General features: G+C 42.0%; 1 protein-coding gene across 1 annotated transcript; it reads right to left on the reverse strand.

The window, feature by feature from the left end:
• Nucleotides 1-16,659: 16,659 nt before the first annotated feature.
• Nucleotides 16,660-18,474, reverse strand: LOC147732974 (uncharacterized). Its single transcript, XM_086958890.1, is given in 1 exon segment — nt 16,660-18,474. A coding segment is annotated over 1 exon segment (1,815 nt).
• Between the last annotated feature and the right edge of the window lie 848 nt (nt 18,475-19,322).

The following is a 19,322-nucleotide window of genomic DNA, read 5'->3' on the forward strand; positions in this document are numbered from 1 at the left end:
AGCAGCCACAGAAACCCATTCATATGACATTGTTTGGTGGTGGACTGGTAGACAGTCAAAATATCGAGTTGTAAATATCGACTTACCATAATATCGAGTCTGTAATATCGAAGGAGCATAATATCGAAGGCAAGAATATCGTAGGACAGAATATCGACCCAAGGTAAGTAATATCGAAATACTTAATATCGATGTAAGTAATATCGAAGTTAGTAATATCGATAGCATATATATCGATGTTAATAATTTCGATGACACTAATATCGATATTTGTATTATTTTATAGTTTTTTATTATGTATGTGTTATATGTTTAATTTAAGTATTTAAAATAATTACTATTATATGTGTATACATTTTCTATAATAATATAGAAATTTATAAGTAAATTTGATGTTTTAGTACCGGAGCGGGTTGTGGGTTTATAGGGGAATAGGGTGGGAAGTAATTTAATTATGGTAAGTTGATTAATAATTAGTAGGATTAATTAATTAATTATAATTATTTGCTAATTAATATTGATTAATTGGGAAATAATTAATTGATTAATTGATATATATTTTCTGTAGCGGGATGTGGGTTTATAGGGGAATAGGGTGGGGAGTAATTTAATAATAATTAATTAATTAATATATGTTTTTAAATATTTATAAGTAATTAATTGGCAAATAATTAATATTAATTAGTTAATTAATTAATATAATTTGGTACATATTTTAAATTAGTAATTAATTGGTAATTAAATAATATTAGTTAGTTGATTACATTATTAGAGTAATTTATTTATATATAATTTTTAGTTACTGTTAATTAATTAATTGGGGAAAAATGATAATAATTATTAAATTATATTAATTACAGCTTATGTGCTAATATATTTACTTTATTGTTATTGTTAATTAATTATTAATTGCTAATTAAATAATATTATTTAACTTTGGGTTAAGGAGTATTTTTAGGGTTCAGGGTCATTTTGGGGTTTTTGGGTAAAGGGGTATTTTGAGTGTTTAGGGGCAGTTTTCAGTTTTTGGGTAAAGGGGTGTTTTTAGGGTTCAGGGTCAGTTTTCAGTTTTTGGGTAAAGGGGTATTTTTAGGGTTCAGGGTCAGTTTTCAGTTCATGGGTAAAGGGGTATTTTTAGTGTTCAGGGTCAGTTTTCAGTTCATGGGTAAAGGGGTATTTTTAGGGTTCAGGGTCAGTTTTCAGTTTTTGGGTAAAGGGGTATTTTTAGGGTTCAGGGTCAGTTTTCAGTTCATGGGTAAAGGGGTATTTTTAGTGTTCAGGGTCAGTTTTCAGTTCATGGGTAAAGGGGTATTTTTAGGGTTCAGGGTCAGTTTTCTGTTTTTGGGTAAAGGGGTATTTTTAGGGTTCAGGGTCAGTTTTCAGTTCATGGGTAAATGGGTATTTTTAGTGTTCAGGGTCAGTTTTCAGTTCATGGATAAAGGGGTATTTTTAGGGTTCAGGGTCAGTTTTCAGTTAATGGGTAAAGGGGTATTTTTAGGGTTCAGGGTCAGTTTTCAGTTTTTGGGTAAAGGGGTATTTTTAGGGTTCAGGGTCAGTTTTCAGTTCATGGGTAAAGGGGTATTTTTAGGGTTCAGGGTCAGTTTTCAGTTCATGGGTAAAGGGGTATTTTTAGGGTTCAGGGTCAGTTTTCAGTTCATGGGTAAAGGGGTATTTTTAGGGTTCAGGGTCAGTTTTCAGTTCATGGGTAAAGGGGTATTTTTAGGGTTCAGGGTCAGTTTTCAGTTCTTGGGTAAAGGGGTATTTTTAGGGTTCAGGGTCAGTTTTCAGTTCTTGGGTAAAGGGGTATTTTTAGGGTTCAGGGTCAGTTTTCAGTTTTTGGGTAAAGGGGTATTTTTAGTAAATTAATTATTAATACTTATTGTTTAGTACATATATATTATATCTTTACTGTATATATTTTTATTTATTAATTTTAAACATTATTAGATACTTTTAAATATGTTTATTTTATTTATTAGTGTTATATACTTACTTTTACATTTATATATATTAAAAAAAAAATCGATATTTTTAACATCGATATTTTTTACAACGATATTATTTTTTCGATATTTTTGTACTTACCATGTTGTAGATAGGATGTCGATATTTTTGCCCTCGATATTGTTGACTCGATATTCTTGTAGGTCGATATTTTTGTAGTCGATATTCTGTCATAGATCCGGTGGACTAGCCATTATCATCAAAAAGTACTGCGAAATATCACATAAAAGGATGGAGACCAAAGATCTGTTGGAAGCAACGTCTTTGAATGTCACCATCTCCCCCAAACTAACCATAGCAGGAATACTGATTTACAGACCACCCGACTCCAAACCCATTGAATATATGTGAACTTATAGCTGACCATTCTTTGAAATATACAAACTATCTCGTCTTAGGTGATTTTAACATCCATATAGACAACTCCCAATGTCCTCTAACCGCCCAACTAGTCGACTCCCTCAAAGGCTTAACTCTTAACCAATTGGTCATGACCCTCACACATACAGCAGGACATATATTAGATCTCACTTTCACAAACATCCCCACCATATTGGCAGAGAAATTCATCCCTCTTGCATGGTCCGATCACCATCTGGTTCCATTAAATTTTACCTTCAATACAAACCTAGGGAATAGGGAAAATAAGCCAGAGGTCCGAAGAAACTGGCGGAAAGTCACCCCTGAAACCATTGGCGCTGCACTACATAACACGGCATTTTTACTCACTGGTGAACCAAACTGTGATGCGGCAAACTTCAATCACTGGGATGCCTCTGCTTTTGACACCATTGACCCTATGAAAGCCATGAAATCAGCCAGGCATAAACCCTCCACACCTTGGTTCACGCAGGAACTACAAACAAAAAAAAAATGCGGCAAAAGACTCGAGTGGACATGGCACAAAACCTATAGAATCGAAATTAAAAACATCTACAAGAAAGCAGTGAACCAATTCCATAAATTAAAACGTACCGCTATAAAAAATCATATAGCTAACCAAATCAAAGCATTAAATAACTCTACTAAAGAAGTTTTTAAAATTGTCCAAAGCTTTATGAAACCTGAGACAATGAAAAGTAACATTACCCAGTCTGAGACTCTCTGTGAGAACCTTTCGAGCTTTTTTCAAGAAAAGGTCGAAGATAGCTACACCTCGTTCAGAAGAATGAGATCCCGATGACACCTCTGTCTCCACACACAGAAACTTGGACAGATTTTAGCCCGTTCAGTCCCGAAAACCCTCTTAATCTACTGCTAAATTCTTCAAACTACTAGCCCACCTGATTACCCCCCATTAAATGTGCTTTGGAATACATCATTGAAAACTGGCATTTATCCATCTGTGTGCATCCAACTCATTCTCAAAAAAGAAAATGCAGATCCGGCCATTCTAAAAAAACTTTAGACCCATCTCTCTACTGCCAGCCCCTGCCAAGGCTTTGGAGACGGAGGCACAGAAACCGTTATCTAACTTCTTGGAAGCCAACAAGCTTTTGCACGATACGCAGTCCGGATTCAGAGCTGGTTACAGCACTGAGACAGCGTTACTTGAAGTAACCAAAACTATCCGAGAAACCCTGGACAAAGGCAGCTGTGCAATGCTGGTGCTGCTTGACTTGTCAGCAGCATTTGATTCGGTGTTCCATAAGATTCTCCTTGACAGACTCAGGCAACTAGGAATTACTGGGACTGTGTTAGCCTGGGTTAACTCCTTTCTTGAGGGACGAGTCCAAAGAATAAGGTTGTAACCACACGTCTCATCAACCCGCCCTATGATTGCGGAGTCTCACAGGGCTCGGCCATTAGCCACACCCTTTTTAATGTCTACCTTGCCCCCCTGGCCCCACTTATTGAGCAACACGATGTTAGTGTCATCTCATATTCTGATGACACACAGCTGATTTTCTCCTTTAAAGACCACTCAGATGCAGCTTTTACTAAATTTCAGCATTGTCTGACAGATATCGCCACCTGGATGACTACCAACTGCTTACTACTTAACGCCGATAAAACTGACGTATTGCTTTTTAATCAACCTTCGACCCCTCGAACTGACCTTTGGTGGCCTTCAGTGCTCAATCCGCCCCCATGCCCTGTCTCATCAGCTAGGAATTTGGGATTCAAAATCGACACTACATTGTTGTGCAAAACCCTTACAGGACATGTTTCCTCTACGTGCTTCTGGAAACTAAAGGCACTGCGGAAATTCCTCCTCCTCCTACCTATGGAGTGCAGAAAAACTATTGTCCACGCACTGGTGACATCCCAAATAGACTATGCCAATAGCTTATATCTGGGCCTACCAGCCTACCTGTTCAGAAAGCTGCAAACAATACAGAACGCAGCTGCAAGGCTCATAAGAAATATCCATCTAAGGCATTGCTTACAGAGAAATAAACGGCACCGGTCCCCACTACCTAAGGAAAAGAATCCACAAATCACACCATACAAGAAATCTAAGGTCCAATCACCAAGAATTTCTCGTTACCCCTCGCTTTGCCAAGGTCAGAATGGGCGGGCGCTCATTCTCAGTCAAAACAACCATCCTCTGGAATTCCCTACCCCTACAAATCAGAAAGGCCTCATCGGAGCCTAGCTTTCGTAAGCTACAAAAACATGGCTCTTTAGTCTACCGTAGACTCTCGCGAGCCCCACAGTGCTGATCACTTAACCCATCTTTTTCGCTTAGCGCCGGGACTCTCCCGTTGGGGGTAGCCGCGTGCTCTATAAGATACATAATAATAATAATTGTTGTCCTCATCAAAAATCAATGTATTCATGAGAAACCAATATATGTGCTACTTATGATAATAAACACTGCAAACTTGACAACCTCGCAACAGCAGCTAATTTCCGTTTACCAACTGGGCTTGGTGAGTACATTTTTTGCTTTTTGCTTGTCCCATCGTTGTATCGTGCCCCAGTTGGTGCGTCTCTCCTGCCCCATCCCGCATCATGTTCTCAACCAACCCTACTCCCCACCCTTTCCCTTGTTGCATTTTTTTAATATATAGTGCAAAATAGCCCAATGGTGTTAGAGAGCTTTTCATGAACATCGGATTATGTAACAGAAGAGCCGATTAATTTAATGTATTGCTGGTATTGCTTGCCCCTCCCACCACTCTCTCATTGCTGCGTGCACCCTCCATTGCTTCTAGCACTTCCAACAGAATACATCATTTTTGTATTAATATGCAATTATTCAGTTGTGAACAAGGGGCCATATTATTAAGCAAGGGCGATACATTATCGCCGCTTTTATCGGCAGGAAACTGCCGCTAATGCAGCGATAATGGGCTTGATAATATGCCCTTGTGAATTCCCATAGAAGCCCAGGTTAACACCAGAACCTGGGCTTCTATGGGAATTCACAAGAGCATATTATCAAGTCCATTATCGCCGCTTTAGCAGCATTTCCTGCCGATAAAAGCGGCGATAATGTATCGCCCATGCTTGATAATATGGCCCAAGATTCGCAAGGCTGTCCATGTTTCTTTTCAACCTATGATAAAGATCCCTGGCTTTAAGGGTTCTATTATTTACAATAAGGTCAAATTAGTTGATTTTTTTTGTGTTTTTACAAAAGGGCTAGAAAATTGGCCGCCATTATCCGACTGGCAGCATCAATTATGCAGATAGAAAGGCGTGTTGTGAAAAATGGGCTTTGAGCGTGGTGCAATTCAAAGTAACTAACATGGGAGGCGAGGGTGGTTGACACTGGGTCAAACACATCTAGATAAAAGGTAGTAATGGCAAAGGCCTCCTCAGCTGTGTCACTTCCTGCACTTCCACCATTGCAGTAACACCACAGACCACAGGGGGACACTGTTAAAAGACTGTTTTTCCCTGACTTGAAGACGCAAAAACAAGCATTGGCAAAGCTATTAGATCCCACATAGCTTTGTAAGGTCTTTTAGCCATGTCAGACAGCAGCTTTGCTCAATGTTAAAAAAAAAAGCGCCATGAAGCGTCATTCGAAGTGCTATTTTGGCTTTCCGCCATGCTGCACAGCAGCCTCGCTGGTGTACCAGATTGCTAAAAACAATGACAACTCCAATAGCTCTCTCATAGGTGAGATCTACTGGGTTTGCAATGCTTGTTCTTTTTTGTTGCCTTCTCTTGTTTCTGCAAAGGTTTTGTCTCTTCGCCTCTTTTCCTCCATTCTCACTGCAACTCATTTTTCTCTTTCTTCCTCTTTTGTGTTTTTAATTAATGTTAAGTATCTCCTTATGTATTGCTATGCTTTCCACTAATATTTTGATTTTTTTATATAAATACACGACAGCTTTGAAAAATCACTACGCATGTGTGCTATCTTATAGGACAAAACACATGTTGGATTTCAATTGGAATAAAAAAGAAATCAACAATTTACATCTGAGGAATTATGTTATTCTGAATACAGCTTACAAATATAATGCTAAAATGTGTTATGAAGGAAAACAGTCGGAACACTGCAGTCTGAACCACATATTCCGACTACACAAATTTTACCACGGTTGCCTTAAACACGCATATGCCGTAACCACGCATATGCACGGTCAAGGCAGTGCGCAGTCTAAGTGCTTGAAGACGGAAGGAGGAAGGCTCCACTGTGAGGGAAGTGGGACTGGGTTTTTGTTTAGGGCTGGGAGGGGGTCGGAGTAGGTTTTAGGGCAGTGGATGGGGTTGGGGTAGTTTAAGGGACAGTGCAAGGTGGCGGGGTAGTGTAAGTTAGGGTGCATGGTTTTAGGACTTAGGGCAGTGGGAGGGGAATGGATAGTTGGGATCTTTTTTAGGGCGTGGGTTGGGGTTGGTTTTAGGACAGTGGAAGGGATTGGGGTAGTTTAATAGACGGCGCAGGGTGGGGTAGTGTAGGGTTTTAGGTCTTAGGGCAGTGGGCAGTGGGCAGTCGGAGGGGAATGGGTAGTTGGTGTTGTTTTTAGAGTTGGGGAGTCGGGTAGGTTTTAGGGCAGTGGAAGGAGTTGGGGTAGTTTAAGGGACAGCACAGGGGGCGGGGGTTCGGGCAGTGTAAGTTAGGGTGCAGGGTTTTAGGGGTAGTTTTTAGGGCAGTGGAAGGGATTGTGGTAGTTTGGCACCTTAAGGGACGGTGTGGGGGGGCATGGTAATGTAGGGGTTTAGGCCTTAGGGCAGTGGTAGGGGAATGGGTAGTTGGGGTAGTGTTTGGTGTTGCGGGGTCGTAGGTTTTAGGGTAGTAGAAGGGGTTAGGGTTAAGGGGCAGCGCTGGGGCAGGGGAGCAGTCGGGGGGAGGCGGGTAGTGGTGACCTTAGCCACACATACCCCTTTACCATTCATCCCTATACCATGAAATTTCATCGTAAAGGCATGTGTGGCAAAGGAATGTGTGGTTAAGACGCATTCGTGGTTGGGCAGCGTGGTAGAGGCACGCGTGGTAAAACCATTCGGGCTTCTATCATACAACCTTCGCTCCATAGCGGATCCTTCGGTAGACGCTTATACGGACATCTTGCTTCTTTCTGCATTATTATACCGTTACGAAGTCATCAATAGTACTACTAAAAACATCCAATAATAACAGCAATAACTATTTTGATATCTTCAAGTCCATTAAAATAATAATGCATAAAGGAGTAAGATATCCGTATAAGTGTCCACCGAAGGATAAGCTATAGAGGAAACTAGGCTTAGGGTTTATATCAAGATCGTATGGACAACCAAACACTGATTTTACGAGTATATGACTGGGTATTAGGCACGTGTAACATTTTGACGAATAACCCTTTTTTTCAGCTGGTACCCACTATGTCTAGGAGGGGCCCCATTGCTGGTCCGGATTGGGCCATGGCCACATTGAAATGCCATAGAGCAAGTCTGAGTTCACTGTACTCATTGAACTCCCAGCGCATCTACTACTGGCTGAGCCTGGCCATGTTTGTTGTGCCTGGTGTAGGGCAACGCCCATTCTACAAACTGAATCGTTTTAGACTATCATCGTTACTCTAGGTATGCATTTTTTGGGAGGCTGAGGGGGTTAGCAAGTTTAGCTCATGTTAAAAGTGAATTTTCCAGCGTCATACAACTCCGTCAAGAGAGGATGTCCATGTAATTACCCTAGTCTCCTGGTTTTAATGATGATACAAATGTAACCACTTGACCACATATCCTGGCGAGTACTCTACTGGGTCCTCCATAATCTGCTTGGCATAACCCAACAGTGGATTCTAGTGGCAAGAGTCCCCCTTTCTGTGTACTGGGGTGAATGTATGACATTGTTCTGCATTCTGTCCATCAACTGTTGTTTTTGCATATGCCTGGGTCACATGTCACACTAAAGCCCCAGCACTAACTGAATCACATATAGGTATTTAGCCATCTTGTAAATGCAGATAAAGGCCAAGAGATAAAGTAAATTGCCCAGAATTACCCACTTACATTGAGTGAGGAAGCCAACAGGATTGAAACTCTAGTCTCCAGGTCATACAGTCTAGAACTAGTGAACAACTCAACATCATTTCTTCACAAAACACTCCAGAACATTCAGTCATAGTCCTCACAAGGCCACTCACTCAAGAGTGTGTGAGCATCTGAGAATTTAGAAGAGGCCAGTGAGACTGAAATATGAGCAGCGGAAGTAGCGTCACAGATCTCCGCAGTGCCCCTTGCCTAGACAGCAGAATATTTATGTTTAAGCCTCTCTGCATGGACGCCCGGGCATGAATGGAAACTGTAATGAACTGAAGATTGGTGGCTACGTTAAGCTGCACCACTCCTTTGTCTTTCTGAAAAGCAATCAGACCTGGAACCGAGAGGCAAGAAGCACTACAGATAAATCAGTCAAGTGCAGCTATCACACTCACCCGGAAGCATAAACATGTGAGCGACAGCTTCCTCCCTGTTCAGCAATTGCTCAGTCACTAAAACTGGAGATAATCCTTTCCAAAGCCTGGCAAATCACACTGACAGCCGAAAACTGACAGGAAAGAAGCCATAACTGCGTCTTGGCCCTGCCAAGACTCCCCAAAACAACGAGACCCTAAAATACAACTAATAAAGACCACAAGAAACAATGTAAGTCTTTACATTTTTCCTTTTCTCCTAAAAGTGGTATATAACTATTTATTGATTGAAGTGCACTTGGGCTTCTTTTATTAAACCGAAAAATGCATTCGAATATTCATGCGTAGCTCTGTTAAAGGAAAGCCAACTCGCCAGAGGTTTCCAATTCCTGCACCTATAATTTTGGTAATTGCACTAACAGGACCAGGTGCATTAGCACGAGGAAGATTTCGTTACACCGTTTTTTTCCATTTTGTAAGTAACTGACAAATATATAGGTGATTTGCCCACAGTTTTGAGACAAGGGCATGATTCGAATCTTGACCGCATTTTCCACAGTCGGCAGCTCTAGTCACGTGGTCACAACTCCTCCCAATTTGAGAAATAAAACAACGTTTTGATTGCATAAGGGAGTTGAGGAAAGGGCGCGCCCAGAGATAGAACAGAACTGCAAAGCAACAGCAGGCCTTATCACACCTGCTGAGACCATCATTAACGGCTTTGACATTTAATGAGGAATTTTTTGTATTTTCTACAGCAAAACCAGAACACCAGGACAATATAACCGTGGCCCAGTAATTTAGCTGAATTCTCAACGGGAAATCCTTCCGGGGCTTGTAGCCACCTGGCAAAACAGTCCCATTTCCTAAAAAGAAACATTTTTGGTAAAAGGCGGTCCGTGTTGAAGGAACTAGGTAGGCGAGAAAGCAAGGAGCAGAATTCACATTTTCCAATAAACAGAAAACCGCCACAGAAAAGGAATAGGCATTTTATGCAGGCACCGGAGACGAGGATTATTATGCCGTCTATCTCCCCCTATTCTCCAACAGCAGCTCATAATAGTTGCTGACAGGAACGAACTACATATTCCATAACCCATAGGGAGAAAATATAGTTCAGAAGTAACCAATCGCAATCCAACACCAGTTATAAACTATCTAGATTACTGCCCTGTCCCTCTTTCTTTGCGACTCCAGCAGAAGACGCGTCTGTTTTTCTTTCTATGCGGTTTTCTCTGGCGGTCCCAGGAGCTCATTTTGTTCTTCATAATGTGTCTCAAGAAATGGGCCACCAACGCCTATGGTACGTCAGATGGAGACTGGACCCAGGAGCTCTGGTAATGGAGGATTTCCTACAAGAGTGGGGCAAGAAGAGCAATTCTGCTTTCCCACCATTTGCCATGATGGCCAGGGTGGCAGCACAGGTAAGGAGACAGTCAGGTAATCTTGTTCCCATTATATTGATCTCAAGTTTGGGTTCAGGTTCTGATGGAGGTTCCTGGGATTTACAAATGTCTCTCCCCCTCTGACAATTCTGAGAGATGCCTCAAGGCCAGTCACACAGGATGTATGTCAGTACAACGCAATCATTTTGATCGTGGTACTTTACAACGTGGTTTTCACAACACAAGTCGTTACAACGACTTGCGTTGGAGGGTGCTGGATTGCGGATTAATTTCATTTTCTATTCCAACTCCAGCCCACGTAACAGTAGGGAAGGAGTTGGAATAGAAAATCAAACTATTCCTTAAGCAAGAGCGCCATCAGGCGCAAGTCGTAGTAATGACTTGCGTTGTAATGGCTGCGTCGTAAAGGTCGCGCGGTGTAAACACTGCGTTGTAAAGGATGTTTCCCGTCACACAGGTTAGTGGAGGAGGGATCACTCAACCTCATAGCATGGAATATTAGAGGCAAAGCTGATCATTCCAAGCCCTTTCAGGATTCGCCGTGCAGCTAGTCGAGAAAGCTTGAGCAAAGAGCATAGTCAAGCACTACAAGTTAGCTAGGCGATGCTGGTCTGTTCAGTGTGTGGAACAAGGTGTGAATATCGGGGGTTTCTGTGAGCTCATGGTGCAAGGTAATGCTTACAGGTCAGTAAACTCATTTAGATCTATTATATCATCAGGGCATACGATGGTGGATGGTATGTCGTGGGGAGACATCCCATGGTTTGCAAGTTGCTGTGGGGTACCAGACTCTCAGAGCTTCCAAGCTGAACTATTATTACTTATGGGAAGCAAATATGGTACTGAACCTGTTCATGCATAGTGACTACCGATGAGGAAGGAATTAATAGGTAAACTGGCCAAGTCACATTGCTTGGTGACATGCAAAAGGGTTTCGGATGTTAGAGCTTTGGACTTATCAAGCAGAATGTTCAGTCCTCATGGGTTAGCTTTATGAATGAATTAATGAATGCGGATTTGTAAAGCGCTGGCTACCCGGAGGCTTCCCAGCGCTTCGACCCATAACCAAACAACATCACTCAGCAGAACAGGAAGGGCTTCAGCCGCTTTCTAAACAATAGATGATTAGGTTCAAGTCGTAGGTTATCGGAGCAGCAAAAAAGTGAACCCAAAGCATCCCTTGGACAATGGCAGCCAGGGTGGACGCTCTATAGAATTAACCAAAAGCGACCAGCGGAACCATTATAGTGGGTATTTGGCACTTCATAGTGGTAGTGTTGGTGGTGTGGTAGTTCTTCAAAAGGGAAACAAACAAAAATGACAGGCTAGGTGAATTGAAGGAGTTAAAGGCTTTAGTAATGACCAGGGGAAGAACAAACGTCACGAAAATCGATGTTTCTGGCCCATTACCCTCCAAGGCTTTCGGTCCAATAAGGGAAGATCCCCAGGAAAATGCCTTTAACTTCAAAGCTTTTTACCTAGATTCCTGGGCTGGATGCCCTGGTAGGAGTAGTTACAAAGCATTAACCACACTAGATAAGATAGAAGGCTTGGCAGAGTCAACCAAGTCACCTAACACTAGGGGAATGCACACCGCTGGGCCTCACTATACAGGTGCTCTAAGCGGCAGGAGGGACAAGGCCAATCTAAAAAAAAAAAATCAGCATATCTGAGCACAAAGTCCTTTCAAGAAATGCGTAATATAATCATACAACTAGATGATAATGGAACAGAAGCCAGGGCGTTAAAAACAAGATTAGTAAACATGATTACAAGAAATGGGTCTCTGTTTTGGCATGCTACCTGATAGCGTCAGAGCCTAAAAAATTTTGTTCCTGAGGACTGAAATTAATGCATCTTGAGAGTCGCTATAATTTCAATTTGAGATCAATCAATAAATCAATCAAGGTTTGTAAAGTGTGGCTACTCACCCATGAGCGTCTCAAGGCGCTAGGGGGTGGCGGGGGGGCTGCTGATCCGTCTGCGCTAAAATGTTCAGTCGAAGAGCCAAGTCTTTAGGTCCTTCCTGAATTGGGACAGCGACAGGGATTGTCTGAGGTGGGTCGGCAGTGTGTTCCAGGTCTTGGTGGTGATACCAGTAGGAGTCTCTGATGTGCTCATCTGCTCACACTCAATAGTGAAATAGGAGATAAAGCCCCATACTAAGTGAAGGGAGAGGAGGAGAAGGATACGGATAGTCACCCATACCCCTACAAAGAATAGAAATGCCACAGAGAAAGAAACCACTACATATTATGTCCCTCACTCAAATCTGGAGAACACATGAGACAGAATATTTCACCAACATCCTGAACAACATATAGCTGGCCATCACGTTGGTACTTATTTCATTTCAGCGGGCCACTATGAGGCACCACTCAAACACAACAAAGCTCATTATAGAAAGCAACATTCACATATCCATTCACAATACAACAAAGATATGGCAACAGTATCAGTCACTATGGGCCACATTACGAGTCGACTCACGGGGGCACGTCATTGGCAGTCTTCTGACCGCCCTATTATAAACAGAGCGGTCAGTTAGCCTGGGATCACCACAACCGCCAGGGATCTGTCAGATCCCTGGTGTTGCGCGGCGGCCTTGAAGCTGCAATATGCTTTGCGGGCCGCTGTGGCCTGCCAAGTAAATTACGAGTTTCCTCACCTCCACACTTTTCATGGTCCGACCGTCATGAAAAGTGTGGCGGTGAGGAAACAAAGGGGACCCTACAGGGCCCCCTTGTGCCTCTGTGCCATGGGGTGCATGCAGGCGGGCACATGTTGTGTCCTCTTGTGTGCATGCACCCCAGTACCTGCACAGCATGGACTGCAGCATTCCATGCCGTGCAGGTACTGATTTTGACGTTCCCATTGCGGTGCCTATTTCATAGCCACCGCAGTGGGAATGCCAAAGAACAGCCCGCCAGCCAGGAGAAAACTCCTAATCTGGCGGTTAGTTCAAACATGAATTTGGCGGTGCAGGAGGAGGGTGGTACCGCACCTCCAAACTCATAATAAAGCCCTATGAAAGCACCTACATCATATATTTAGAGAACAAATTAGAGAAGCCATCATACATATGCATCACACAGAACACACTGGACAGATCACCACAAGCACACAAACAGCTCGGGTACACCATAAAGTTAGCAACACCATGCTTGCTTCACATCTATCTGCATTGCAAGGTGCCTGATAACACCTTAAAGGAAATGTCATTAGGCTTGATGTTAAAATTGAAGCCTTCAAGCATCACGGACAGGTCAAGAAACTTAAAATTCCGGTACAACTCAACACATGACCACAACACAAAAGCCAACAAATATCATCACCTGCCAACTGGGACTACAGTCTATGACTGCATTCTTGGACACATGTTAAAAGGTACTTGTGGACAGTTAGTTTCACAAGTCTATAGTAATCACAGATTGTGGGCTAAAGAAGGATCATTAACTTAACTTGCACGCTTCATTGACAAATTTCCATAAACTAAAATCAAAATTTCCAAGACCTTTTTAAACAATAAAATTTGTTAATAGTGTAGGTTCTGTACTATGTGTCCATATGCATTTTTGACAGGTGTCCTTGCACATTTTTGGGGGGTCTTGTCCATCAGTTTTTATAGGAATCGATCAATTTGTTGGTTTAATTGGTCCTTATGTAATATTTTAATACGCCTCCAGAAAGGATGAAGTTGCAATGTTATATAAAGAAGATATATTATCTCGGCTCAGTATTACCATTTAATCAAGGAGCATGTAATTTTATTGGAATGATGGAATATTCCTGAGAAGATGATATGTCAGATTTTCGAGGCGTAATGTCGGTTGTAGTCCAAAAGGGTGGAGGTGTGGTCTCGTATCAGCACAGTTGCAACGGCCTGTTAGCATAACTACTTAACTGGTAGGGTGGCAAACTTTTCTTAGCACAATGTTGACTCGATATGTTGAAAAGAAGTCCATTATTACATTTGATAAAAGTATGAGAAAGAGGTTACTTACTATCAAGTAGATTTTATTAGATGCTAGAGTTATAATGAGGTACTTTACTTTTTGGTGTAGTCCCTAAACAGGTAGCTATAAAGAAAACAGCATGACATAATGGCAGAACACAGAGATGGTTACATAAAATGTATATTTGTACTACTTTGCATTATTACATAGTTTATATTAATGATAAAATTATAGAGAAAAATAAAGATGACAATCCGTAATCTTGATACGTTGCGGTAATTACATATACATGCATTGTGTGCCATTATGTTATACAATAATTTAGGATAAAATACATAAAGGAAATACGCAAACTTAGTTAATAATACCATGAGACAACAAATAATTAATGTATTATTTATACGGCAAGGAAAAGAATGAATACAGTAGATTATCTTGTTCAGAAAGAAATTATATTGTCAAAAAAAATAATCAATGAATGCAATCTCTTGAACAATTTACTCTTCTTTGGCAGTGGCATTATGGAAGGTAATGAGCTCAAAAGAGGTGTCAGGAGTAACTCTGCTACCAGGCACAGGGAATATTTTGGAACGAATGGTGATGAAAGAATAACAAGGTTAACAGTTGTGCTGCGTTTTAGGTTTTGCCTGTACAGCTCATGTGCTGTCCTTGTGAAATCTCTTGAAAAAAAAAGCTTAAAAATGACTTAGAGCTTCCCCGTTACTTACCACTGGCTGGCAGTCAAGTCGCTCTCATTTCCTTGGTTCAGGTTGATCAGCCCTCCTCCTTCCACTTTATCTTCCTGTCTTCAAGTCCGCTATAAGAGCATGGACCAAGTACAGTTTCCATCTGCAGCCAGTGTCCTCCCACTAGCCACCTGTTTGCAGAGGTACTTTTTTTTAACTTTTAGTCTAGCACTCCAGAAGTGTGCATGTGTTTGCAGACCCTCTCTATACCTCCATGTGCCCCCATTACCTCTCCCGTCCTTGTTGCTTTCCCCATGAAACCCTTCACTTCATTGTTGCCTGCCCAGTCCCTCCCTCCCCTCCCACATCCTTCTTTTTTCCCCATCTCTTTCATACCCTATCGCTTCCTTCTTTGTTGCCCCGACCCTCTCACCCCCTCCTGCCTCCTTCTTTCTTGCCCCCTGTCCCTCCCACTTTTCCCACTTCCTTCTTTCTTGCCCCGCCCTGACATCAGAAAAAAAGCACCATGGCGCACTCTTACAGTAAGGACACACTATAGGATAGAGTCGTTATAGCATCCTAAAGAAGTGTTATTTTTTTTAAATGTTCAAGACTTCAGGATTGAAAGCCATTAAGTCCATGTGTTAGTACAGGAGGTCGTAGTTTGGAAGTCATACCCTATTCACCCAACTCACTTCTAATTTCTTAATCTTCTTCTGGCATGGCAGTCCTTAAACTGGCCATGCGCTGTTTAGTGTTTACACGAGCCGTGTGTGCACAAGGGACTCTATAGAAAGGATCTGGGGCCTTCACATTCGTTCCCCTTCTCACTGCTTGAAGCAGAAAAACCTTCATGGGTTCTTTTGCTGCTCCAAAAAGTCTACATCTGGTTCCCCGCGGGGCCTGGGCTTCCAGTAAGTACTATGCACTATTCAGCGCTGTAGAACAGCCCTGCCAAGTGCCACGCATCAGGCACTAGACTAACGCATTTCAGCCTGGTGATCCGCATCACTGCACTGAAATACAAAGTCACGCATTATAGTGCCTGCTCCCAGCTCTTTGTGTCAAGCCAGTGCGCTAGCTGTAAATGCATCATTTACTGACTGAAAGCGTCTGAAGTTGCAGCTGCCGTGTGCGCTGTTCCCTGAGAACTTAGTGGCTGGCTGCTATTCTGCAGTCTGCAGCCAATGTAACACAATATATTCTCACCTCACTGGCTGACACTATCTCCTCTGTAGTAGGCAATGAGCACTGACTCCTGACATCAGTGAAATGTATAGGATTCGCCCTGCAGCAATATATTTCACTGACGTCTGGAGGCAATGCTCATTGGCTACTACGGAAGAGATAGTGTCAGCCAGTGAGGTGAGGACTTTAGTATCTGACTCACTGTAATAGGGGGGTATTGTCGCGGGCGGCGGTTTGAGGAAGAATAACGTTTTCGGCTGCCTGTAAGCAATGGTATACTGTTAGAAATGGGGGTCTCTAGTTAGCAATGGTTTGCACCTTTGTCCAAATAGGGACCCTTGCTTCTACTCAGGATAAGGGGGATATACTTAGGCTTCCCTGTTTTCAGTTTCTATTTTGGGTAAATTCTGGTGGTGTTTTGTCAGTGTTTTCCAGTGATTTCAATACCTGAAAAAAACAGTGCTTTTCAGTGATTTCAAATTTTCGCGCCATAAAAAACAACTGAAACAGTGTTTTTCCGGTGTTTATGAAACGCTTTGCTTTTATTTTGCTGGCTTTCTTCATTGATGCATGGCATATAGACAGTGCATGTACGTGTATATGAAGTTCAAATACATTTTCACAAGTCAAATTTATTGTAGTAGACCATACAATATTTCTTTAGAGATTCTTTAGTCATTCGTGCTCTCTCTTTCCTTCCCATGTACACTTTTATTTGTGAAAATGCCCTCTCAACATTGGCACTTGAGACTGGCAACGCCAAAACAGCCAGTACACAACTTGCCAACTCTGGCCACTGACGTAGCTTCCCATGCCAGTACTGGTGCACCTCAAGGTTGACATTCTCTGGGACAGGTTCTGCAACATACGCGTTGAACTGGGTGCACATGCCCTCAGAGGTATTAAAGCGGTCAAAAATGAAGCTGTACTTTGAAAAGTCCGGAGAAAATTCCCCTTTACGGAATGGATCTAACACTTGTGCAGCGTACCAAAGTGAGGCTTCATTGACTTCAAACGCCATGGTTGGTGAAGGGACATTTCTGTGCATCATAGCTAGCCATTTCTCATGCATGGTAAAATAAAATTTCCTGAATTGGTCTTCAACACTTCTTTGCTTCCCAAGTGGCAAGCATTCTAACAGGGAACATGTTGCCGTGCCAAAGTCACTAAAAGTGTCGTCTAGCCTACTCTCGAGGAGATGTTTGACATCAACACCAATTATACTGAACACTTATTACACAAGGGTGTTTTCTGACTCTAGTTTTTTTATTATGTTCACTACAGCAGTCATGTTTTCCTGCAAAAATCTAAGGATGCAGTACAGTGTACTTTTCTTGACATCACTATCAATATGCACCCGAAGATCCTCACATTTCTTGCCTTTTGCATCATCACTAAGCAAAAATTCAGTAAGGGGTCGCCACATAGATAATATTGCATTCACGGCCTCTAGTACTGAGAACCACCTACTAAATGACACAGTTGGGATGATTCTTTCTTTGCTGCCACACAAAACACAAAATGAGAAATATTTGCGTTTGAGTTCCCGCGCATAACGAAACAGTGCGCCTGAATGTACTACAAAATCAATAGCATTCTTCATCAGCTCAGAAGATTGTAATGCTGCTTTCAGCATTCCATCCAGCAAGTGGCAAGGATCTCTCACAGGGAAACACTTCAGCTCAGGCATTGCTTTTGATAGGTCATCACATAACTTTTTCATATAAGTAGCTGAATCGCTGCAAATACAAACAATGTCATTCCAATCTTTGTTAAACTTGGTAAGAACTCTCTGCAGCAGCATTCCAAGTGACACTGCGTTGCATGTTTCCAGTACATCCAGATCTGCCATGATGGTACGTCTGTGCCATCCATTTTTTGCATCACAAAATGTGATTAGCACTGCCACTGCTGGGTCGCCACGCATCTCTGGGGTTTCATCAATGGTAACAGAGATCTTCACATCACCTTGGAGTAACTCTGAAATATTTTCAATATCTGCAAGGAACACCTCTGGTAGGTATTTCTCATACATTTGTGTTGTTTTTGGTAATGTTTTGAATGCTGGTGCACGCTTGCGGAATAGATTCCCAATCGGTCCATCAGCTTGGTGTAAGCTGGTTCCAGATTGCACTAGGGCACATACAAATTCATGTGCCACATCCTTTTCTTCCTCACGTTTTCTTTTGAAGCGGGTCATTGTCTCAGCAAGAGACATCTGGCAAAGGCTGTCGCTATTAGGTGGCTCTTTCAATTTCAAGTGGGTCTTGGTGACAAGATGTTCAGCAATTCGGCTTGCAGTTTTCCCACTTACTATTTGGACAGTCACTCTGCAAAACCTGCAAATTAACATCTTTTGGCCACGCACTTCTTGAACCATGAAATCTTTGTTTTCCAGCACATAATCTTCTGCCGTCTTTATTCTGCGGGGCATTCTGTTCTGCGCAAAGTAGATCATAAAAAAAGACACTTAGAAACCGGTTGTGTACTGTTGAGAAATTGATGCCACTGAACAGGCTGCCAACCAATTGGTGAAATTGAAGAACACATATTTGAGGCATAGCATAAGGATCCATTTTATCTTTAGCTTTTGATTTAAAACTTTAAAAATCTGTATCCTAGGTACCCTAAATGCTTATTACCCATCATGCTTTAAAAAAGAATTAGTTTCTGGATGTATGCAAATTAGCTAACCTCCATCTTGCCTAAAAGTGATTAATACTTGGTGGTCGAAAGCCCTCAGGCCAATTCCACGCTTTATAAAATTGCAAAGGAATGCAATGTATATACAGATGCAGGTCAGGTAACCTATTGTCAGGAGAATGTTCAGCTTAATGAAAGGGGAATGTTGAATCCATATGTGTCCAGTATGAAACATTCAAATACAGTTCAACAGTAATAACGACCAGTGGTGTAAATATACTTACATAGCTCCCAGACGCGCAACTACAGTCAAATTTCGGGGTGGAGGGGTGGATTCTTCTAGCAATTGGCAGAATGGAGATGCAGGGGTTCTAAGAAGGGGTGAAATCAAGAAAGCCTTGTTAAGTAAAATGTTCTTGTTGGATAAGCAAAATATGAAATACAAGGCAAACAATACAGAATAGATTGGTCAGAGCGCACTACACACAATCACCACCACTGCTTCAACGAAGGTACACAACTCTCATGAGTTGGGGGAGGTCCGTTTTAAAAATGTAAAACTCAATGGAATTGGACATTTGCTACAATGTGTTTAACCTAGCGCTTGAGACCGTACTTTGCTATCGCAGCGCTGTGTCT

Source organism: Lissotriton vulgaris, chromosome 2_1 (assembly GCF_964263255.1).
Source record: "Lissotriton vulgaris chromosome 2_1, aLisVul1.2, whole genome shotgun sequence".
In the NCBI taxonomy this organism is placed as follows: domain Eukaryota; kingdom Metazoa; phylum Chordata; class Amphibia; order Caudata; family Salamandridae; genus Lissotriton; species Lissotriton vulgaris.